Source organism: Nycticebus coucang, chromosome 14 (genome assembly GCF_027406575.1).
Source record: "Nycticebus coucang isolate mNycCou1 chromosome 14, mNycCou1.pri, whole genome shotgun sequence".
Classification (NCBI taxonomy): Eukaryota; Metazoa; Chordata; class Mammalia; order Primates; family Lorisidae; genus Nycticebus; species Nycticebus coucang.
In genome coordinates, this window is record NC_069793.1 from 8113890 (window position 1) to 8131979 (window position 18090).

Genomic DNA, 18090 nt, shown 5'->3' on the forward strand with positions numbered 1-18090 from the left:
AGAATCGACTTTTCCTTCTGCTTAGGGAGTGTTGCTGACAAATTTAGTTCCCCTCACCCGGGGGCTCCCACCATTTCGGTCCTGGGGCTAAAAAGTGCTCCACTCTTGCCTCTGGGTTTTTCTTCCAAGCTGCTGACCCCTTTCTGGAGGATTGGATTCTGGGGCTTTCCAGTGTGACCATGTGCAGGCAATTGACCAGAACTACAGCGGGCCTGCCAGCAGCAGATTATAGAACTGCCATGTAATCTGACTTCTGAGATGTGAAATGTAAAAAATAAAGTGTATTGGAATAAAGAAAACATGAATAATTTCTGATCTTTACACTGACCATGCTCCTACCTGCCTGAGCCCATGTGTTCTGTTTCTGTTCCCTGGTGTACTTTTCTTTCTTTTTTTTTTTTTTTGAGACAGAGTCTCACTATGTCAGCCCTGGGTAGATTGCCATGGTGTCACAGCTCACAACAACCTCACACTCTTGGGCTTAAGTCATTCTCTTGTTTCAGCCTCCCAAGTAGTTGGGATTACAGGCTCCTGCCACAATGCCTGGCTATTTTTTTTTTTTTTGAGACAGAGCCTCAAGCTGTCCCCCTGGGTAGAGCGCTGTGGCATCACAGCTCACAGCAACCTCCAACTCCTGGGCTCAAGCGGTTCTCCTGCCTCAGCCTCCCAAGTAGTTGGGACTACAGGTGCCTGGCTATTTTTTGGTTGCAGCCATCATCGTTGTTTGGCGGGCCCGGGTTGGATTCGAACCCGTCAGCTCAGGTGTATGTGGCTGACGCCTTAGCAGCTTGAGCCACAGGTGCCGAGCCACCAGCTATTTTTTTTTTTTTTTTCTTTGGTTGCAGTTGTCATTGTTGTTTGGCAGGCCCAGGCTGGGCTCGAACCCGCCAGCTTTGGTATATGTGACTGGCACCCTACTCGCTGAGCTATGGGCGCTGAGCTCCCTGGTGGACTATTTCCTTCTCTATTGCCTAGTTAACCGAGTCACTCCCTATCTCATGCCTCCTCCAGGATGTTTTTCCTGCCAAGGTCAAATCCCTTCCTGTTACAGTACCTAGTACAGCTATACTGCCCTCAGTCCAATGTGTGTAGAGTATGGGGGTGGGGCAGGGCCAGAGGAGGGATGTTCTCTTCCATTTGGGGTTTGGAGGAATCTTTTGGGGGGAGGTGGCATCTGAACCAGGCTTCACAGGGGAGGGCAGTTTGGACAAGTTTGAGAAACATCAAGGGGAAAGGGAAGGAGGTGCTAATGAATGAAGCCTGGCACATCAGAAGATGCATGTGTGCGGGCACCCAAACTCACCCACAGTTGCTTTAGAGGCCCTGAGGTCGTCCTCTCCAATTTCAAGTTGGGAAAACAAGTCCCAGAGAGGCAGAGGACTCACCTACTATTGCCTATTGGGTCAATGGGTTGTGGGACTCCCCTGGTTAACCTCTGGGCCGGCCCTCCCTGAGATGCTGGGAGGATGCAGGGTGGTGAGGTAAGGGCTGAGGCAGGACTCCGGGGGTGTACAGGCTCGACTGAACCCGGAAGGAGGAAGCTGCATAGTGTGTCTGTGGCTGGGCCCAGGATCCCCCACTCAGGGACTTCCTCTTCCTCTCAGGGCAGGTGCAGCTGCCACAGCGGGACCTGCACCCTGACCCTGACATGGAGGGGGGCAAGAGGCCCAGACTCAGAGACTTCCTGAGTGGGAGTCTGGCCACCTGGGTGAGGGGGCAGGTGGGAGGGGAGGGAGAGGGAAGTGAGCCCTATTGTGGGCTTGTGTTGGGGCTGAGGGAGGGTGGGGCAGAGCTGGAGCCTGAAGGGAGGGCTGGGCTCCAGTGTTGGGTGATGAAGCCATCCAGGGGCCTATGGTAAGGGGAAGAGGGTCTAGACCAGGGCTAGAAGGTTCAAGGGATTGTTGAGGGGTCGGGGGCTCATTGGGGCAGCTCAGAGGGCTTGGGATTCACTCTGCTGTTGGGGGTTCCCATCAAATTCCACTCACCCCTCTGGTTCCCCACAGGCACTGGGACTGGCCAAGCTGGTGGGGGAGGTGGAGGACCTGGAGGAAGAAGAGGAAGAAGAGGAAGAGGAGGAAGAGAGGCCTCTTTGCCTAGAGAAGAGGTTCCTTCGTCTCAGCAATGGGGCCCTGCTCCTCCGGGTGCTGGGCATCATGTAAGGCAGTGGTCCCCAACTTTTTTGCACCAGGAACTGGTTTTATGGAAGAGATGAGGGGTGGGAATATGGTTTTGGGATGATTCAAGTGCATTACATTTATTGTGTACTTTATTTCTATTATTACATTGTAACATATGGTAAAATCTCACCATAATATATCTCACCATAGTGCAGAATCAGTGGGAGACCTGAGCTTGCTTTCTGGCAACAACACTGTACACAGTGCTAGCATCAGCTCACCTCAGATCATCAGGCATTACATTCTCATGAGGAGGGAGCAAACAAGATGCCTAACACGTTGGGCAGTTTATAGTAGAATTTCTGCTCCTAAGAGAATCTAATGCCCCTGAGCTGATAGGAGGTGGAGCTCAGGCTGTGATGCAGTCTCTGCTCGCCTCCTGTATTGGGGCCTGCTGGCCTGAGGGTTGGGGACCGCAAATCTAAGGGGCACTGGGGCAGGGGGGAATAGCAGAAGAGGGGAGGTTGGTTGGGGGGGAGCCTGGGAGTGGGCGGGGCCTGGTTGGTGGGAGGAGCCTGGTTGAAGGGGGCTGGTTGATGGGAGGAGCCTGGTTGAAGGGGGCTGGTTGGTGGGAGGAGCCTGGTTGAAGAGGGCTGGTCTTTGCTTTGCCTCCACCGACCCCACCCCCACCCCGCCCTGCCCACAGTGCCCCCAGTGCTCGAGGGAGACCCCGGATGGTGCGAAGACCCGAAGCTTGGCGAGTGTGGAACCTAAACCATCTGTGGTGCAGACTGAGGGACTTCTACCAGGTAAGGGGCGAAGAGGGGAAGGCGGAGACCGGGAGACCCCTACAGGAAGGCTCCTCACATGTCATCTGTCTCTTGTGAGTCCAGGAGGAGCTGCAGCTGCTGATACTGTCGTCACCCCCTGACCTGCAGACGTTGGGGTTTGATCCTTTCTCAGGTGCTCACTCCCACCATATCCTCCTGCTGCTACCCCTGCACCCCCTACCCATTAACTCCTTGTGGCTTGTGCTCCGCAGAGGAGGCGGTGGAGGCACTGGAAGGCATCCTGCGGCTATTGTTGGGGGCGTCAGTGCAGGTAAGCTGGGAGGGTACAGCAGAGCTTTGGCAGCAGAGAGGAAGAACCTGTACCAGCCTCCCCACTCTTGTCTCCCCTCAGTGTGAGCACCGGGAACTCTTCATCCGCCACATCCAGGGCCTCAGCTTCGAGGTCCAGAGTGAGCTGGCTGTTGCCATCCAGGAGGTACTGAGGCGGGTGGAAAGCCTGGGACTGGCACAGCCACCTGGGGACATCCTCACCGCCCTTTTCTTCCTCTGAACTGCTCTCTCCTTAACTCAGGTGACCCAGCCTGGGGCTGGCATGGTGCTGGCTCTGGCTAGGCCAGAGCCTGGGGAACTGGCGCTTCCGGAGCTGGAGGTGCTGTCCAGGAGCCTGATGGGGACACTGTCAAAGCTGGCACGGGAGCGTGACCTGGAAGCTCAGGTAGGGGGCAGCAGGGGCATTGTGGACACAGGTTGAGGAATGGGAGAACCCCTGGGGAGCCAGATGTGTGGAGGAGATGGAGGTTTGGGGCCCAGGTGTGGGTTTGGGTTCTGAGGTCCTGGGCCAGCAGGGCTGTCACCATCTGACTCATCTTGTGGTGACTGGGGGGGGCCAATGTGTAGTGGCAGGGTAAGGATTACCCCGGACGTTAACTTTTACCTCCTTCAGAGGCTGGCCGAACTGATGCTGGAGCGAGATCCAGTCCCCTTCCCCCCTGAAGCTTCTACTAGGGCTCCCGCAGAGGGACCCTCGCACCATCTGGCCCTGCAGCTGGCCAACACCAAGGCTCAGCTTCGGCGCCTGCGGCAGGAGTTGTAAGTGTGCAGGCCGGCCAAGGGACCCCAGGGGAGAGGGGAAGATTATACCTGCATGGGGCCCAGTCGCAGTGGGTACCAGAGAGGTTAGGCTTAGGAAAGGCTGGGGGTCGTGAGCTCTAGACCCTCTCTAGTGTCCTTTCCCATCAGGGAGGAGAAGGCTGAGCTCCTGCTAGATTCCCAGGCGGAGGTACAGGGTTTGGAGGCTGAAATTCGGAGGCTCCGGCACGAGGTAAGCACAGACGCTCCCGCCATCGCCGCATTCCCTAACTCTCCCCGACCTGGTCCCATTGCCACTCTCCCGACCCGACTCCCCTGGCCCCTAATCCCCTGGGTTCGCGGCTGGCAGTTTTCAGCTCGGCACCGTCTGGCCCAGGCCCAGGCGCTCACGGGAAAGGCCAAGCGAGCAGAACTGTATCGCGAGGAGGCAGAGGCGCTGCGGGAGCGGGCGGGCCGCCTGCCCCGCCTGCAGGAGGAGCTGCAGCGCTGCCGTGAGCGGCTGCAGGCTGCGGAGGCCTGCAAGGGCCAGCTGGCGGTAACGCGTGGGGCGGGCCGAGGGGCGGGGTCTGGAGGCGGGGCCTGCGGTGGGGGCGGGCTGAGAGAAGGGACGAGATGGGGCCTAGAGAGAAAAGAGGGTCAGGCTTTGTGGAGGGACTAATCCCTGCTAGGAGAAATGGGTGAGGATAATCTAAGGGAGGTGGTGCCTGGGAAAGGACCTCTGGAAATGGGCAGATGGAAGGGGTAGGTTCTAGGGAGGAGGGTGGGGTCAAGTGCATTGGGTAGGTCTGGAGATCCTAGCAAGTGGGGATACTGATGAGTAGGGGCTGGGCGGATGGAGCCTTGGATGGCAGTTCTAGGCGAGATGAGATGGGACCTGCCTGGAGAAGGGCAGGCCCAAGGGCTGGGGAGACCCTGGAGAGAGGGAGAAGAGAGGTGATAGAGGTGCAGGGGCAGATGGGGGAGGGGAGGCGGGTTCTGTAGCAGTCCTAGGTAAGGGGTTTGGGACCCCTAGGCCCTGGATCATGTGGGGCTGCATCACACAGCTGTCTCTTTCTGCTTTCCCACCAGGAGGAGCAGGCGCTCTCAGGGACTCTGGAGGCCTCCAAGGCACTGCTGGAAGAGCAGCTGGAGGCTGCCCGAGATCGCTGTGCCCGGCTTCACGAGACCCAGCGTGAGAATCTGTTGCTGAGGACCCGGCTGGGCGAGGCCCATGCGGTGAGCTCACTAGACTGATCCCAGCTGGTTTGCCTTGTCATCCCTGGTGACCCCAATGATCCCTCAGGGTTCTTTTTTTTTTTCTTTTGAGACAGAGTCTCACTTTGTCACCCTTGGTAGAGTGCCGTGGTGTCATAGTTCACAGCAACCTCCAACTCTTGGGCTCAAGAGATTCTTTTGCCTCAGCCTCCCAGGTAGCTGGGACTACAGGCGCCTGCCACAACGTCCAGATGTTTTTAGAGATGAGGTCTCGCTCTTGCTCAGGCTGGTCTCAAACCTGTGAGCTCAGGGCAATCCACCCACCTCAGCCTAGGATTACAGGCGTGAGCCACTGTGCCCGGCCTCCCTCAGGGTTCTTAGTAAACCGGTCACCTATAGTGACCCTCTAGCTTACACACTTGGCCTGGCCACAGTGGGGAGAGCGTGTATGACCCTGCCCTTGCCTCCAGGAGCTGGACTCTCTGCGGCATCAGGTGGACCAGCTGGTGGAGGAGAATGTGGAGCTGGAGCTGGAACTTCAGCGGAGCCTGGAGCCACCCCCAGGCTCCCCTGGGGAGGGTGAGTGGGGCCCAGTGAAGCACCTGAGGGAGGCTGCCAGTGGTTTCTGGCAGCTGCAGTGGGGAAGGCTTATGACTTTATCGCTTCCCCAGGTCTCTGGGGGTGTATGTGAAAAGCCAGGGAGTATGGGGGGAGGTCCTGACATCCGCTCACACCCCTCAGCACCACTGCCAGGAGTGGCCATATCACTGCAAGATGAAGTGAGGGAGGCAGAGGCTGGGAGGCTGCGGAGCCTAGAGTGGGAGAATCAGGAGCTTCGAGGGCTGCTTGGGGTGCTTCAGGGGCAGCCAGGTGGCCAGGTAAGTCCCCCTCTCTGCCCTCCCTCCCCCTTTTGTCAGGTCCCTCCCCCCAGTCCTTCCCTGGGCCTGACTGTGCCTCTTATGTGTCCTCAGCGCCCCCTGCTGGAGGAGCAGAGAGAGGTTCCCAGGCTTCCCATCCTCAATGAGACTCTCCAGCCTCCCCTGGCCTCAGAGCTTGGTCCCCAAAGCTTGCTCCATCAGGCAGGGCATGGAGAACCCCAGGCCTTGGATCTTCCTCCCTCAGCATCAGACTCAGGTCTCAAGAGGTTATCTGAGTGTCCCCAGACATGTGATTCAGACCCACAGGTGACAGAAAGGCCTCTCCAGATGGCTGCACTGGCCCCCCAGTCCTCAGACTTGACCCTCCAAGAGTCAGACCCTGCTGTGGAGACACAAGAGTTCCCTCTCCATATCCCCATCTCTGTGTCCCAACGTCAGGGTCCACTGATCAAAATTCAGGCCCAGCAGTTGCTGGGAGGAGAGACTGAGGGGAGAGAGTCTCCCCAAGGCGAATTGGTGCCTGAGTCTTGGGGGCTGAGACCCTCAGAATCCAACCTCCATGTGCAGCTGGAAGAGCAGGAAAGCCCAGGCCAGGGCCAGGGCCAAGACCTGTCCAGAGGTCGAACAGGGGCAAGAAAGCAGGAACTGAGGCTGGAGGGGACAGTGCAGGACCCAGCCTGGCAGCAAGCACAAGAGAAGTTGAAAGAGGCTTCTGAGGCCCAGGCTTGGGGGGTGCCAACCCCAGAGAAGATACGGGCCAGTGGTGTCCCAGAGGAGGAAGCCCTCAGGGAGGAGGTGGCACAGCTGAGGAGAGAGACTGAGGCCTTGGGAGCTGAGTTGGAGACCCAGGCCCGAAGACTGGAGGCCCGGGGCAAAGAGGCTGCTCGCCTCTCAGAGGAGCTGGCCCAAGCACGGAGGGCAGAGGCTGAGGCCCACCGAGAGGCAGAGGCCCAGGCCCAGGAGCAGGCCCGGCTGCGGGAGGCAGTGGAGGCAGCTGGCAGGGAGCTGGAGGCTGCATCACGGGAGCGGGAGGCCCTGGCAGAGGCTCTGGCAGCCGCAGGCCGTGAGCGGAGGCAGTGGGAGCGCGAGGGGCCCAGGCTGCGGGCCCAGGCTGAGGCTGCTGAGCAACGGCTGCAGGCGCTGGAGAGCGAGGGCCAGCAGTACCTGCAGGAGGCTGAGAAGGAGAAGCAGGCCCTTAGGGAGGTAAGTGGGGCTCACAGCTGGGGGGCAGGAAATTGGGTTCCAGGCCAGTTGCTGGGGGTTGGGGTTATTGATTCTACTGGCAGCCGCTGAGTGCCCTGCACCAAGTGGGGCTAGAGACAGAAAGGCCAAGTCCACCCCTGCCTTCCTAAGGTGCACCTGGCTGGGGCACACAGCCACTGATGGGGGCACTGCAGGAGGTGATGAGACTGCCTGGTGCAAATTGTGGCCCTCTGGCTGTGGCAGTTTACTCACCTCCACCCCAGGGCCACCTTCTATAAAATGGGATATATTCATAGCCACCTCTGTGGTCTTTGGGAAGGCACCTGGAGATAATGGTAAAAAGGGCCTGGTTCATGCTGGGCCAAGGGATATTATATTGTAAGTGTTCAAGAAATGGTTATTCACAGGCGGCGCCTGTGGCTCAGTGAGTAGGGCGCCGACCCCATATACCGAGGGTAGTGGGTTCAAACCGGGCCCCAGACAAACTGCAACAAAAAATAGCCGGGCTTTGTGGCGGGTGCATATAGTCCCAGCTACTGGGGAGGCTGAGGCAAGAGAATCACCTAAGCCCAAGAGCTGGAGGTTGCTGTGAGCTGTGATGCCACGACACTCTACCAAGGGGGATAAAGTGAGACTCGGTCTCTACAAAAAAAAAAAAAAAAAAAAAGAAATGGTTATTCAGAGCGAAGCGCTCTCAGAGCCCAAGGGAGGCAGGGCTAATGCCTAGAAGGGGGCACGGAAGTTTTAGGGAGAAGGGACAAAAATTTCACTGGGTGAAGAAGGACATTTAGTTAGAGGGAATAGCACGTGCTAGGACTTTAAGGCATTGAAAACACTCAGGGGCCTGGGAGGAGTTGGGAGCTGGGACCAGCTAAAGATGTTACTACTCCATCCCCAGATGGGGAAAGCCACCCAAGGGTGTGGGCAGACCTATGTGGGGCTAGGTTTGAGGAGGGTTACCTCATCAGGCAGGGGATCTTGGGACCATCAGAAGGCTAGCAGTGGTGCAAGTGGCAGGTGAGGCTGGCTAGGCTGGGATGGGGTGAAGGGAAAGGAGGCCTGGAACACTCATTTATTCAAGCTTGTTTATGGGCATCTCTTTGGTGTCAGGCCTGGCTCCAGACTCTGGGCACACAGTGGTGACCAGGAAGCTAACACAGCAGGACTAGGAAGGCACTCACAGTCCGGGTGGGGGCAGGGCAGTGCAGTGCAGGGAGCTGTGGGGCATCCAAAAAGAGCCGTGGACTCAGGCTGGGGCATAACCAGAGGCTTCCTGGAGAAGGAGAGAGAATGGCAGGTCCAGGCATGAGTTTGGAGAGGGAATGTGAGGTGGATGCAGAGAAGAAGGCTGAGCATCAGCTAAGCAGGCTCCTACTGGGCAATTCTTAAGCCTCCTTCTGAGCTGAAGAAGGAGTTGGGGTTTTTTTCTTTGCGTGAGTAGCATTTCATGCCACTGAAGGGTTAAAGTAAGCCTAGTGCTCAGGTCCCATGTTGAGAGGCACCACCAGGGAAGCGGAGGACAGAAGGAGGTGAAGGGAAGGGTGTTGGGCCAATGTGACCCAGTGTTAGGAGTGAGAGTGCCATGCAGGCGAGGACTTCTAACCCGAACCCAGGGTGAGTCCAGTTCAGTTCAGTCCCTGGTACTAAGACACTGAGATTCAGAGAGGAAGGGTAATTTTCTCAGAGACCCTCCTGATGGTGGAGAATGGGGATCACACTGCTGGGTTGGCATTGTGCAGGGCATGCCAGGGGCATGGGAGGTCTGGGGAAAGTAAGAATTGGTGAGAGTGTTGTTGAGATGCTGTCAGGCCATCTTGCCTGCTTTTCAGCTGTGTGGCTTTGGGCAAGTTACTTAACCGAAAAACCTATAAAAGTAGAATATAAAAACTGTATGTGCCCTGCAGGGTCCTGTAATTTAAGGAGAACAGAGAGCTTGGGGCAGTGCCCAGCACCTAGCTCAGGAAGGCTTCCTTGGCAGAGAGGGAAGGCCAGCAGGTGGGGAGTGAAGTGAGAATAGGGCTGGCAGGCTGGCTGAGATCATCCTCAGAGCCAAGGATGAGAGGGTGGAAAAAGCTGTGGACACGGGATTTCCTAGTTGGAGCAATTCTAGTGCTACCTAGGTGTGGCACAAAAGGAGATGGCACAGGAGGGGGAGGTCAAGGAACAAGGGGCCTCCTTGGTGGAAGCCCCTTGGGCTGGATGGAGAGGGCCCAGTAGGAACCTTGCTTAACTAACTGTCAGCCTGGGAGGGCTGTGGCCAGGGCCTGGAGGAGGGCAGGGCAGGGTCTGCACTGGAGGTTCGAGTCTCAGCCTTACAATTCTGCCCTAGTATTTAGGCTCTAGTGGCTGCTGGCCAGCTAGGCAGCAGGGCCCAGCGGGACTTGTAGTTTTTTTTTGAGACAGATCCTCAAGCTATCACCCTGGGTAGAGTTCCGTGGCATCACAGCTCACAGCAACCTCCAACTTCTGGGCTGAAGCGATTCTCTTGCCTCAGCCTCCTGAGTAGCTGGGACTACAGGCACATGCCACAATACCCAGCTATTTTTTGGTTGCAGTTGTCATTGTTTGGTAGGCCCGGGCCGGATTCAAACCCGCCAACTCTGGTGTATGTGGCTGGTGCCTTAGCCGCTTGAACTACAGGCACCACCCTGGACTTGTAGTTTTTTATTGGGAAGCTTTGGCCAAGGGTGTTAGGAAGTGTGATGCTTGGGGGAGCCAGGCCTGGGTGTGGTTCTTTAGCCAGGAAGATAGTTTTCAGCAGAAGAGGCTTGTAGGCTTTGTTTCCACACCCAGGATTTGGCGGACCCTTCCCCATGGCTTCATTTTGCCAGGGCCCCCGCATGCCAGAATGGTTTGGCCTACCTCCCTCTGGGGTCTGCAGTCCAGAGTTGGCCTTCCGCCCCCTTTCAAAATGGTGTGATCCAACTGCCAAAGGCCAGGGCCACCCAGATGGCAGCAACCTGGCCTTTATGCTTCAGCACGGTCCCCACTATGATTATGCCTGCCAGTCCCTAAGTTCCTATCCTGCCAGCATCCCCAAACCATCCCCCAGTAGCTGAGGACACTCACCAGACCCACCTCTGCTGAGGCCCTCTTACTATCCCAGTGGCAGCTCATCAGACCCTCTTACCATCACAGTGGCAACCCATCGGGCACGACCTCCTCATGTGCGCATGAGGAACCATGGGCTCAAAGAGGTGAAGGCACTTGCTCAGCATGTGTGTCTCACTCCTCACCTAGGGCCTCTCTTATACCCTACCAGGCTTCCAACCTCTAGCTCTTTCATGCTCCATGTGCAAGGCCATCAGGATTTGCTCCCATTTTATGCACGGGGTGTAGAGGCCCAAAGGGTTAAAGGTATCTACCCAGGGTGGCAGAGCAAGGACAGAAAACAAGATCTCCTGATTTTCAGGCCTTTGCCTCTGGCTCTGCTCAGCCCCCTGGGGCAGGGCCCCCACCCTGAGCCTGCTCTGCCTGCCCTCAGGAGCTCGAGAAGGCTGTGGTGCGGGGTAAGGCACTGGGAGCCCGGCTGGAGCATCTGCAGCTTGAGCTGGAACAGGCAGCTCTGGAGCGCCAGGAATTTCTTCAAGAACAGAAAAGCCAAAACCAAAGGTGAGGGTGGTACTAGGAGGGGAGCAGAGGGGGTCAGGCAGGGGCTTGGTGGGGTGGGGTTGGATGCCAAGACTTTTTATGGTAGGTACCAGGGCTTGGAGCAGCGGCTGGAAGCTGAGCTGCAGGCGGCAGCGACCAGCAAGGAGGAGGCGCTGATGGAGCTCAAGGCCAAGGCCCTGCAGCTGGAAGAGGAGCTGTTCCAGGTGGGGCCCTTGTGGTATAGCCCTGGGAAGTGGAGCCTGTTCTGTCCCTTCCTCCATCCCACAGTAGAATCCTGGGGCGCCTGTGCTCTTGATCTCATGCCTGGATTCTTGGCCAGCTACTCGCCCACTCAGGGCCATGGGAGAGAGCACTGTGCTGGGGGTCCGGGGGCGGTGTGGCCTTCTCTGGGCCTTTTGCCTCCCTCATTCTGCACATGCACAGAGCCTCTGCTGTGAGGTGACTGCTCTGTTTCCCTTGCCCAATTCCACTTCCTAGTGAGCTTAGCTTGTGGCATTGACTTGTAAGTCAGTGATTGTTTCTGATGTCCTACTGTGCATGGGCTCAGTGCAGAGTGTAGGGTGGAGGGGTTGGAGGGGACCATACCAGGCCACCACCCTTAGGGAACTCACAGCCCAGTCAGGACGGAGGCAAGAAAACAAACAATGATAACACAGAGGTCATGCAAGGCTGGGTGGGGGTGCCCAGCAAGGCTCCTGGTAAGGTCAGTCAGGGGAGGTTTTTTGGAGCCAGCAGTGTTGGAACTGGGGCTTAGAGGAAGAGCGGATGGAGATTGTTAGGTGCAGGAGAAACAGTATGGGTGAGGCAAGGCTCTGCTGCAGAGTGAGAGAAGTTGAGAAGCACAGGGTGGAGACCGAGGGAGCTTTGGGAACCTGGAATGTGGGCTTGCGGGATGGAAGGGAAGGTATGGGCAGTGTCAAATGCTGCTGAAGGGACATCCCCAAGCTGCCCACTGCTGGCCTGTGTGACTTCACAGGGCTTCTCCTTGCAGCTACGCCAGGGCCCCTCGGGACTAGGGGTCCGGGAGCCAGCCAACCCTCAGATGGTGGAAACCCCGAATGTGCGACTCATCGAGGTGGAGCGCAGTGTGAGTGTTGGCTTGATGTGTGTGCTGGGGGTGCCCGCCCTCCTGGCCATTGCTGACAACCCCCTTCTGGACAGAATGCTACGCTGGTAGCTGAGAAGGCAGCTCTGCAGGGGCAGCTGCAGCAACTGGAGGGACAGCTAGGGAGCCTGCAGGGCCGTGCCCAGGAGCTGCTGCAGCAGAGTCAGAGGGCTCAGGAGCACAGTAGCCGGCTGCAGGTGGGTGGTGGCCAGGATGCCCCATTCCCGGCGTCCACTCACCAGTGCCTCCTGCCCCAGCCCTTTGCCTCCATAGGTCTTTGTTTCTCTTTGTTCCTGGCCTTTCCCCTGGGCTCCCTATCCCTCAGCTCCTTTATAGCCTGGGGTTCTACCCACTGGTCCCTGCCCACCTCCTCTGCCCTAGGCCGAGAAGTCTGCATTGGAGATACAGGGCCAGGAGCTGCACAGGAAGCTAGGGGTGTTGGAGGAGGAGGTGCGGGCAGCACGGCGATCCCAGGAGGACACCCGTGAGCAGCAGCAGGCCCTGCTGCGGGACCATGAGGCCCTGGCACAACTGCAGAGGCGGCAGGAGGCTGAGCTAGAGGGACTGCTGGTGCGGCATCGAGACCTCAAGGCCAACATGCGGGCTCTGGAGCTGGCCCACCGGGAGCTGCAGGGCCGGTGAGCCTCCCCAAACACTGCCCCTCTTCCACACCCCTCCCTGCCAGTGCAGACTCCCTTGGCAGGCCTGACCCTACCAGGAAGCACATCCACTTTGCTTTGTGACACCCCAGGTGCTGCTGTGCCCCTGGGATGGCAGTGCTCCCCACACTTCTGGGCTGGGACTACTTAGGAGATGACAGACCCTTCCCCAGGTCCAGATAGTCTAGCTACCCACTTGCTGAGGTCCCAAACCCCAGCAGCCCTTTAACCCTATGTCCACTGCAGACATGAGCAGCTGCAGGCCCAGCGGGCCAATGTGGAGGTGCAGGAAATAGCTCTGCTGGCAGAGCGTGAGCGCCTGATGCAGGACGGACACCGGCAGCGGGACCTGGAAGAGGAGTTACGGAGGCTGCAGAGCGAGCATGACAGGTGCCAGCTCTGGCGCAGCCCTCCCCCCCCAGGCCGGCTCCCAGTGTTCCCTCCTGTGAAGTGGGTTGTTGGGGTGGGGTCCGCCACGCCTCCTCTCCCTGACATTACTCCTCTGGCTGGCATGAGGGCACTGGGGAGGGAGGCTCCTTGGAGAGCAGCTGTCCTTGCCTCTGAAGGGCTCAGATACTGCTGGCGGAAGTGTCTCGAGAGCGGGGTGAGCTGCAAGGTGAACGTGGGGAGCTGCGGGGCCGGCTGGCACGGTTGGAGCTGGAGCGGGCACAGCTGGAGATGCAGAGCCAGCAGTTGCGTGAATCTAACCAGCAGCTGGACCTGAGCGCCTGCCGGCTAACCACACAGTGTGAGGTGTGGTGTGGCATGGACACTTAGTAGCTGAGGCTGGTGGAGATGGAGAGGGGCTGGGGAGCAGAGGCCCAGGGTGCCTTGAACCTGGTTCCACTCCTAAACCCCGCTGCTGCCCACCAGCTGCTGACACAGCTGCGGAGTGCCCAGGAAGAGGAGAACCGGCAGCTACTGGCTGAGGTACAGGCCCTGAGCCGAGAGAACAGGGAGCTCTTGGCGCACAGCCTGGAGAGCCGGGATCACCTGCACCGCGAACAGCGCGAGTACCTGTGAGCAGGTGGCCCAGGGGTGGGGCGGCCGGGACTCCCCTATGGTTGACTTGTGCTGGGCCTCTCAGAACCTCATGCCTATCTCTCCCCTCCCCCTCCTCCCAGGGACCAGCTTAATGTCCTGCGCCGTGAGAAGCAGAAGCTTGTGGAGAAGATCATGGATCAGTACCGTGTGCTGGAACCTGGGCCCCTGCCCCGGACCAAGTGAGTGACCCCACACACCGAGGGCCAGGCATCCTGCCAAGCTCTGTCCTGCCCTGCCCTCTGACCCCAGACCCATCTCATGTCCAGGCCCCAGTGAGGGTCGGCCTGGCCTTTGCCATCCCTGATATGATCCTCCTCTCCCTCCTTCCTCCCTCTCCTTACCCCCCCGCCCCTGTTGTGCATTCTTGCCCCCAGGAAGGGCAGCTGGCTGGCAGACAAGGTGAAGAGGCTGATGCGGCCCCGGCGGGAAGGGGGCCTCCATGGGGGGCCACGCATGGGGGCCGATGGGGCTGGCAGCACGGAGAGCCTGGGGAGATCCCTGGAGACAGAGCTCCCCGAGGGCAGGGAGGCAGATGGGACAGGTGGGTCTGGGGTCCAGGTGACCAGCATGGTCCCCTGCCTCACTGTCTGGCCTACACACATGCCCCCCAACCCCTCGTGCTTTCCCTGATGCCTTCCCTAACCTACCCAGATGCTTCCTGTGGTTCTCTGCCCTGGGCCCTGCAGGGTCCCTCTTGACTGGCACCTTCCTGCTGCCTCCCTGCCATCCACTCAGCCTACCCTATCTGTAGCAGTGCCTAGGACCTCGGAGTAGCAGGGAACTCTAGTGAGGAGTCATTTATCCTCGATCCTGGATAGCAAGTGAAGAAATTGAGGCCCAGGGAGGGGATGTGCCTTTCCCAAGGTCACACAGTCAGTTAGTGTCAGAGCCAGCACAGGGCCCACTCAGTCTCATTTGCTTGTCCCTCACCTCTGTGCCTCTGCTCCTGGGCTCTGTGTAGCTTTACCCGCTGGCCCCTCTGCTGCGACTGGCCCCTGCATGCCCTTCTCTGATACCCTCCCGGCATGTGCCTCTTGCAGGGTCCCCTTCACCAGCACCCATGCGCCGGGCCCAGAGCTCCCTCTGCCTGCAGGATGAGACCCTTGCAGGGGGGCAGCGGCGGAAACTCAGCTCGAGGTTTCCTGTGGGGAGAAGCTCTGAGTCATTCAGCCCCGGGGACACCCCCCGGCAGCGATTCCGACAACGCCGTCCAGGTCCCCTGGGAGCACCCAGCTCCCATGGCAAAGGTGAGGGACGAGGTCCCTGTCCCTGCTAGCCCCCCAAACTCTCCATGGACCCACCAGCTCCTTGGGGGAGAGGGCTTTCTTCCTGTCCCCTCTGTCTCCTCCAAGCCCTGCCCATTCCTGCACCGGTCTCCGGGCCTAGTGGCTGCCTTGTGTCCCCTAGGACTTGGCGTGGCATGGGATGGCTCTGGCAAGACCCTCCAGGAACACAAAGCAGATGCCAACCGAGAGGGTGAGTGGGGGCCTGGGGAAGGAGTGGGATTATTTGTCCTGGCTGGGGCCCCTGACAGACCTCATTCATCCATTCTCTGATTTGACAATGATCCCTTACCAAATGCAGGTGGTGTGCTAGCTGAGGATGCAGCAGGGAACATTCTGGTATGGGGAGGCAGACAGTAAATGCATAAAATAATTATTATCTATGACAGCTCTGACCAGTAGAAATATGATGTGAGCCACATATGTAGCCTTTACTTTTTCGAGTAGCCTCATCATGACAAAAAAAAAATACAGGTAAAATTAATTTTAATAACACATCTTATTTAACACAACATGCAGTCAGCATATGAGCTATTGGATGTGATTTTCCATGCTAAGTCTGTGAAGCACATCACAGTTCAGGCCACCCACCTCCCACCTGCTCAGCCCTGTGCCAGGCAGCTTGGCCCTAGAACACCAGGAGGTGCTAATGCTCTGGGAGGAAAGGAGGGCAGGGGATGGGATGGGTCAGGAGCTCTGGTGGGTGGGCTGTGATTTTAACTACGGTGTTCAAGGTCAGCCTTGGAGGAATGAAGTTGGCGCAGAGATTGGAGGTGAGGGTTTGTTGTGTCTGTCTTGGAGATGGAATAGTATTCCAGGCAGAGGAAAGAGCTGAAAAAAGGCCTGGCACAGTCGAGGACTGAGGAGGCTCCTGGTGCCCCTGAAGGGGGGGAAATTAGAGGGGTGGAGGGTGTTCAGAAGGTGTGTGGCTCTGTGGGGCACCTGGAATGCTGGGAGTCCTCCTAGGGCAGTGGGCCTGAGCTAAGCCTTTTCCTCCAGGCCTCGAGGTTCAGGAACCGGAGAAATGTCCACTCACCCCTTCCCTCAGCCAGTGACGCCATGGGGACAGGGGAATTGGAAGTGAAGCCCTGTCACCGCAGGAGCATCAGTGGGGTCCCCAGGCAGCTCAAGAGCTTGGGGAACCAGGGTCCCCAAGGGGAGTCCTTGGACAAAGAGGTCTGGGTTCCTGGATCCTCCATGGTTAGCACTGGGGCCCTGAGATGGATCTGTGACAAGTTTGTGGACGGGGGGATGGCTGGCCTCCACAAGTGGCTGTAGGCCAGGGCTCAGGCTCTGCTATGTGGCCTCCACCGAGGAGGCAGTCTCTAAAGGATCCCCCAGCTGAAGGAGGCTGGAAGGAGTCAGCAAGAGAACGCCCTGCCTGTTCCAGGTTGGAAGCTGGGTCTCATTCCTGGGGTATTGTAGATGGGGCTGATAACTGAGCCTTAGGTGGGATATGAGGGGCATGAGAATAAAGCTGAGATACAACCATTTGAGTCATGCTCTGTGTCTCCTGGCTGCACCTGGGAGTCTCAGGCCACTAGGAACACATGTGGCCCAGTCTTCCTCCTGGATGGAAGGGGTCTGGCCAGAGGGTACCTGCATGGACAGGACAGTGAAGGGCTTCTTCTGGGGCTTGGTTAGGCAGGCTGGCTAGAGCCTGGATGTTCCATAGGGGCAGGGAATGGAATTCTGGGCAGCTAGTGGTGGGTGGGGCCTGAGGTCTGGGCTCAGGGGTGAGGGGCAGGGAAGCCCCTGTGGCCTTGCCCCTACCCTCACCATTTACATCTTCTGCTTCCTTATCCTCTCTTCCACTACTGTAAGTTAAGTCCCTTCCCAGGGAGCTCATGGCCTGGTGGGGCATCACCTAGTACCAGGACCTGCTTAAGGAGGTGGGAAGCATGCTGGCTTCCTGACTAGGGCTTTTAGTATGATGCCTGGGAAGGGGACAATTAGGCAGGTTGGCAGGATGTGAGTCAGGGCACCTGGGGCTGCCCAGGGGAGGGTGGAGATGCCCAAGGCTGAGATGAGGTAGCCTGAATTTGGGGATGGGCAGAGCTGGGAGGGGCAGCCAGTCCAGCCTCCCTAGTGTAAGCTGCAATCTAATTCCTTCTTCCTCTCTGCCATAGTTTTAAAGGGCAGTGAGGTGGGGGAGGAGCTCCTGGCCTCCAGCAGGTAGAGCAGCTGAAAGCCCCTGCCCTGGGGTGGGGGCTCTGATGACTGTCCCTCCTGACTTTGTGGTCCCTGTTAGTGGTCAGGGAGGATGAGGCAGGGAGAGGCTCTGGAGGACCCACCAGTGTGGGGCTTTGGGCCTGATGGGGAGAGAGGACTGCCCACATGTGGTTTGGACATCCCTTTTTGAGGCCAACTCTGGGCTCTGGGCTGCGGACAGAACTATATGAGGTGTGCGCCTAATCTGGTGGGCTTCCAGCAGTGGCTGGGGGATGAACTGCTCTTTGCAGGCTTTCTCTAAAGAGAACTGGTTAGAAAATTAGCCACTAGTCCCTGCCATGGGGTCCCAGCTTGGCTCCAGCCCTCTTTCAGTGACAGGGCTCCTTCCCTGCAAAGGCAAGTCCAGGGGAGAGGGGCTGGGCAGGGTTGGCCCCACAGCTGAGAAACACTGACTTCCAGAATCCAACCCCCCCTTTAGCCTGCCCAGCAGCACTAGGGGTGCCTGGGGCCATGGAGGCTGAGCCTGTGCCTAGCGGTGGCCTGAGGCAACTCCTCTGTCTAGGGGACATACTAATTCCTTCCCCTATTTGCCGCTGTCAGGGAGTGATCAAAAAACGAGGTGGATGGGGTGTGATTTTCCTTAAACTCCTTACTTTGGACAGGAGGTGCTTGGCTGCCCTTAGGACTGGCACAGGCAGCCGGGAGGGCTCAAAAACACCCCGCGGGCACCCTTCTGCTCTGGAGCACAGGATCCTGGTAGCCCCAACAACACTGGCTGCAGCATCGTCTTGGGGGGCAGACACCTGGCTTGGGGGCCGTTGGCTCAACAGGGGCTCCAGATTGTCCTCTGGCGCAGGCATGGCTCCCGCGGGGTGTTTCAGTTCCCAGAAGCTCAGTTGAGGTCTCCAAGAGCACAGCCTTGACGACGCACGCTCGCTCAGGG

The 18090-nt window shown here is 58.3% G+C and overlaps 1 protein-coding gene across 2 annotated transcripts; it reads left to right on the top strand.

Moving 5' to 3' along the window:
• The first annotated feature begins 1605 nt into the window (after nucleotides 1-1605).
• Nucleotides 1606-16360, top strand: CCDC88B (coiled-coil domain containing 88B). Of its 2 annotated transcripts, none has more exons than XM_053559869.1 (27): nucleotides 1606-1708; nucleotides 2004-2155; nucleotides 2824-2926; nucleotides 3011-3080; nucleotides 3160-3218; nucleotides 3300-3383; nucleotides 3480-3623; nucleotides 3852-3997; nucleotides 4148-4229; nucleotides 4347-4532; nucleotides 5066-5212; nucleotides 5662-5770; nucleotides 5933-6069; nucleotides 6163-7272; nucleotides 10757-10884; nucleotides 10970-11087; nucleotides 11861-11971; nucleotides 12046-12186; nucleotides 12371-12627; nucleotides 12895-13038; nucleotides 13215-13401; nucleotides 13522-13667; nucleotides 13773-13871; nucleotides 14067-14233; nucleotides 14733-14939; nucleotides 15100-15168; nucleotides 15975-16360. In XM_053559869.1, exons 1-27 carry the CDS (start codon nucleotides 1649-1651, stop codon nucleotides 16028-16030), a joined length of 4419 nt encoding a protein of 1472 aa, XP_053415844.1. In that variant the 5' UTR covers nucleotides 1606-1648; the 3' UTR covers nucleotides 16031-16360. The 2 variants fall into 2 exon arrangements, with proteins under 2 accessions (XP_053415844.1, XP_053415845.1); XM_053559870.1 differs by having other exon boundaries at nucleotides 4374-4532; nucleotides 11876-11971.
• Nucleotides 16361-18090: the final 1730 nt, after the last annotated feature.

Coding starts and splice junctions, on each gene's coding strand:
- CCDC88B (XM_053559869.1), top strand. CDS start 1,649: ATGGAGGGGGGCAAGAGGCCCAGACTCAGAGACTTCCTGAGTGGGAGT. Junction 3,081..3,159: donor GGGGTTTGATCCTTTCTCAG/GTGCTCACTCCC, acceptor TGTGCTCCGCAG/AGGAGGCGGTGGAGGCACTG. Junction 13,039..13,214: donor CTGCAGAGCGAGCATGACAG/GTGCCAGCTCTG, acceptor TTGCCTCTGAAG/GGCTCAGATACTGCTGGCGG.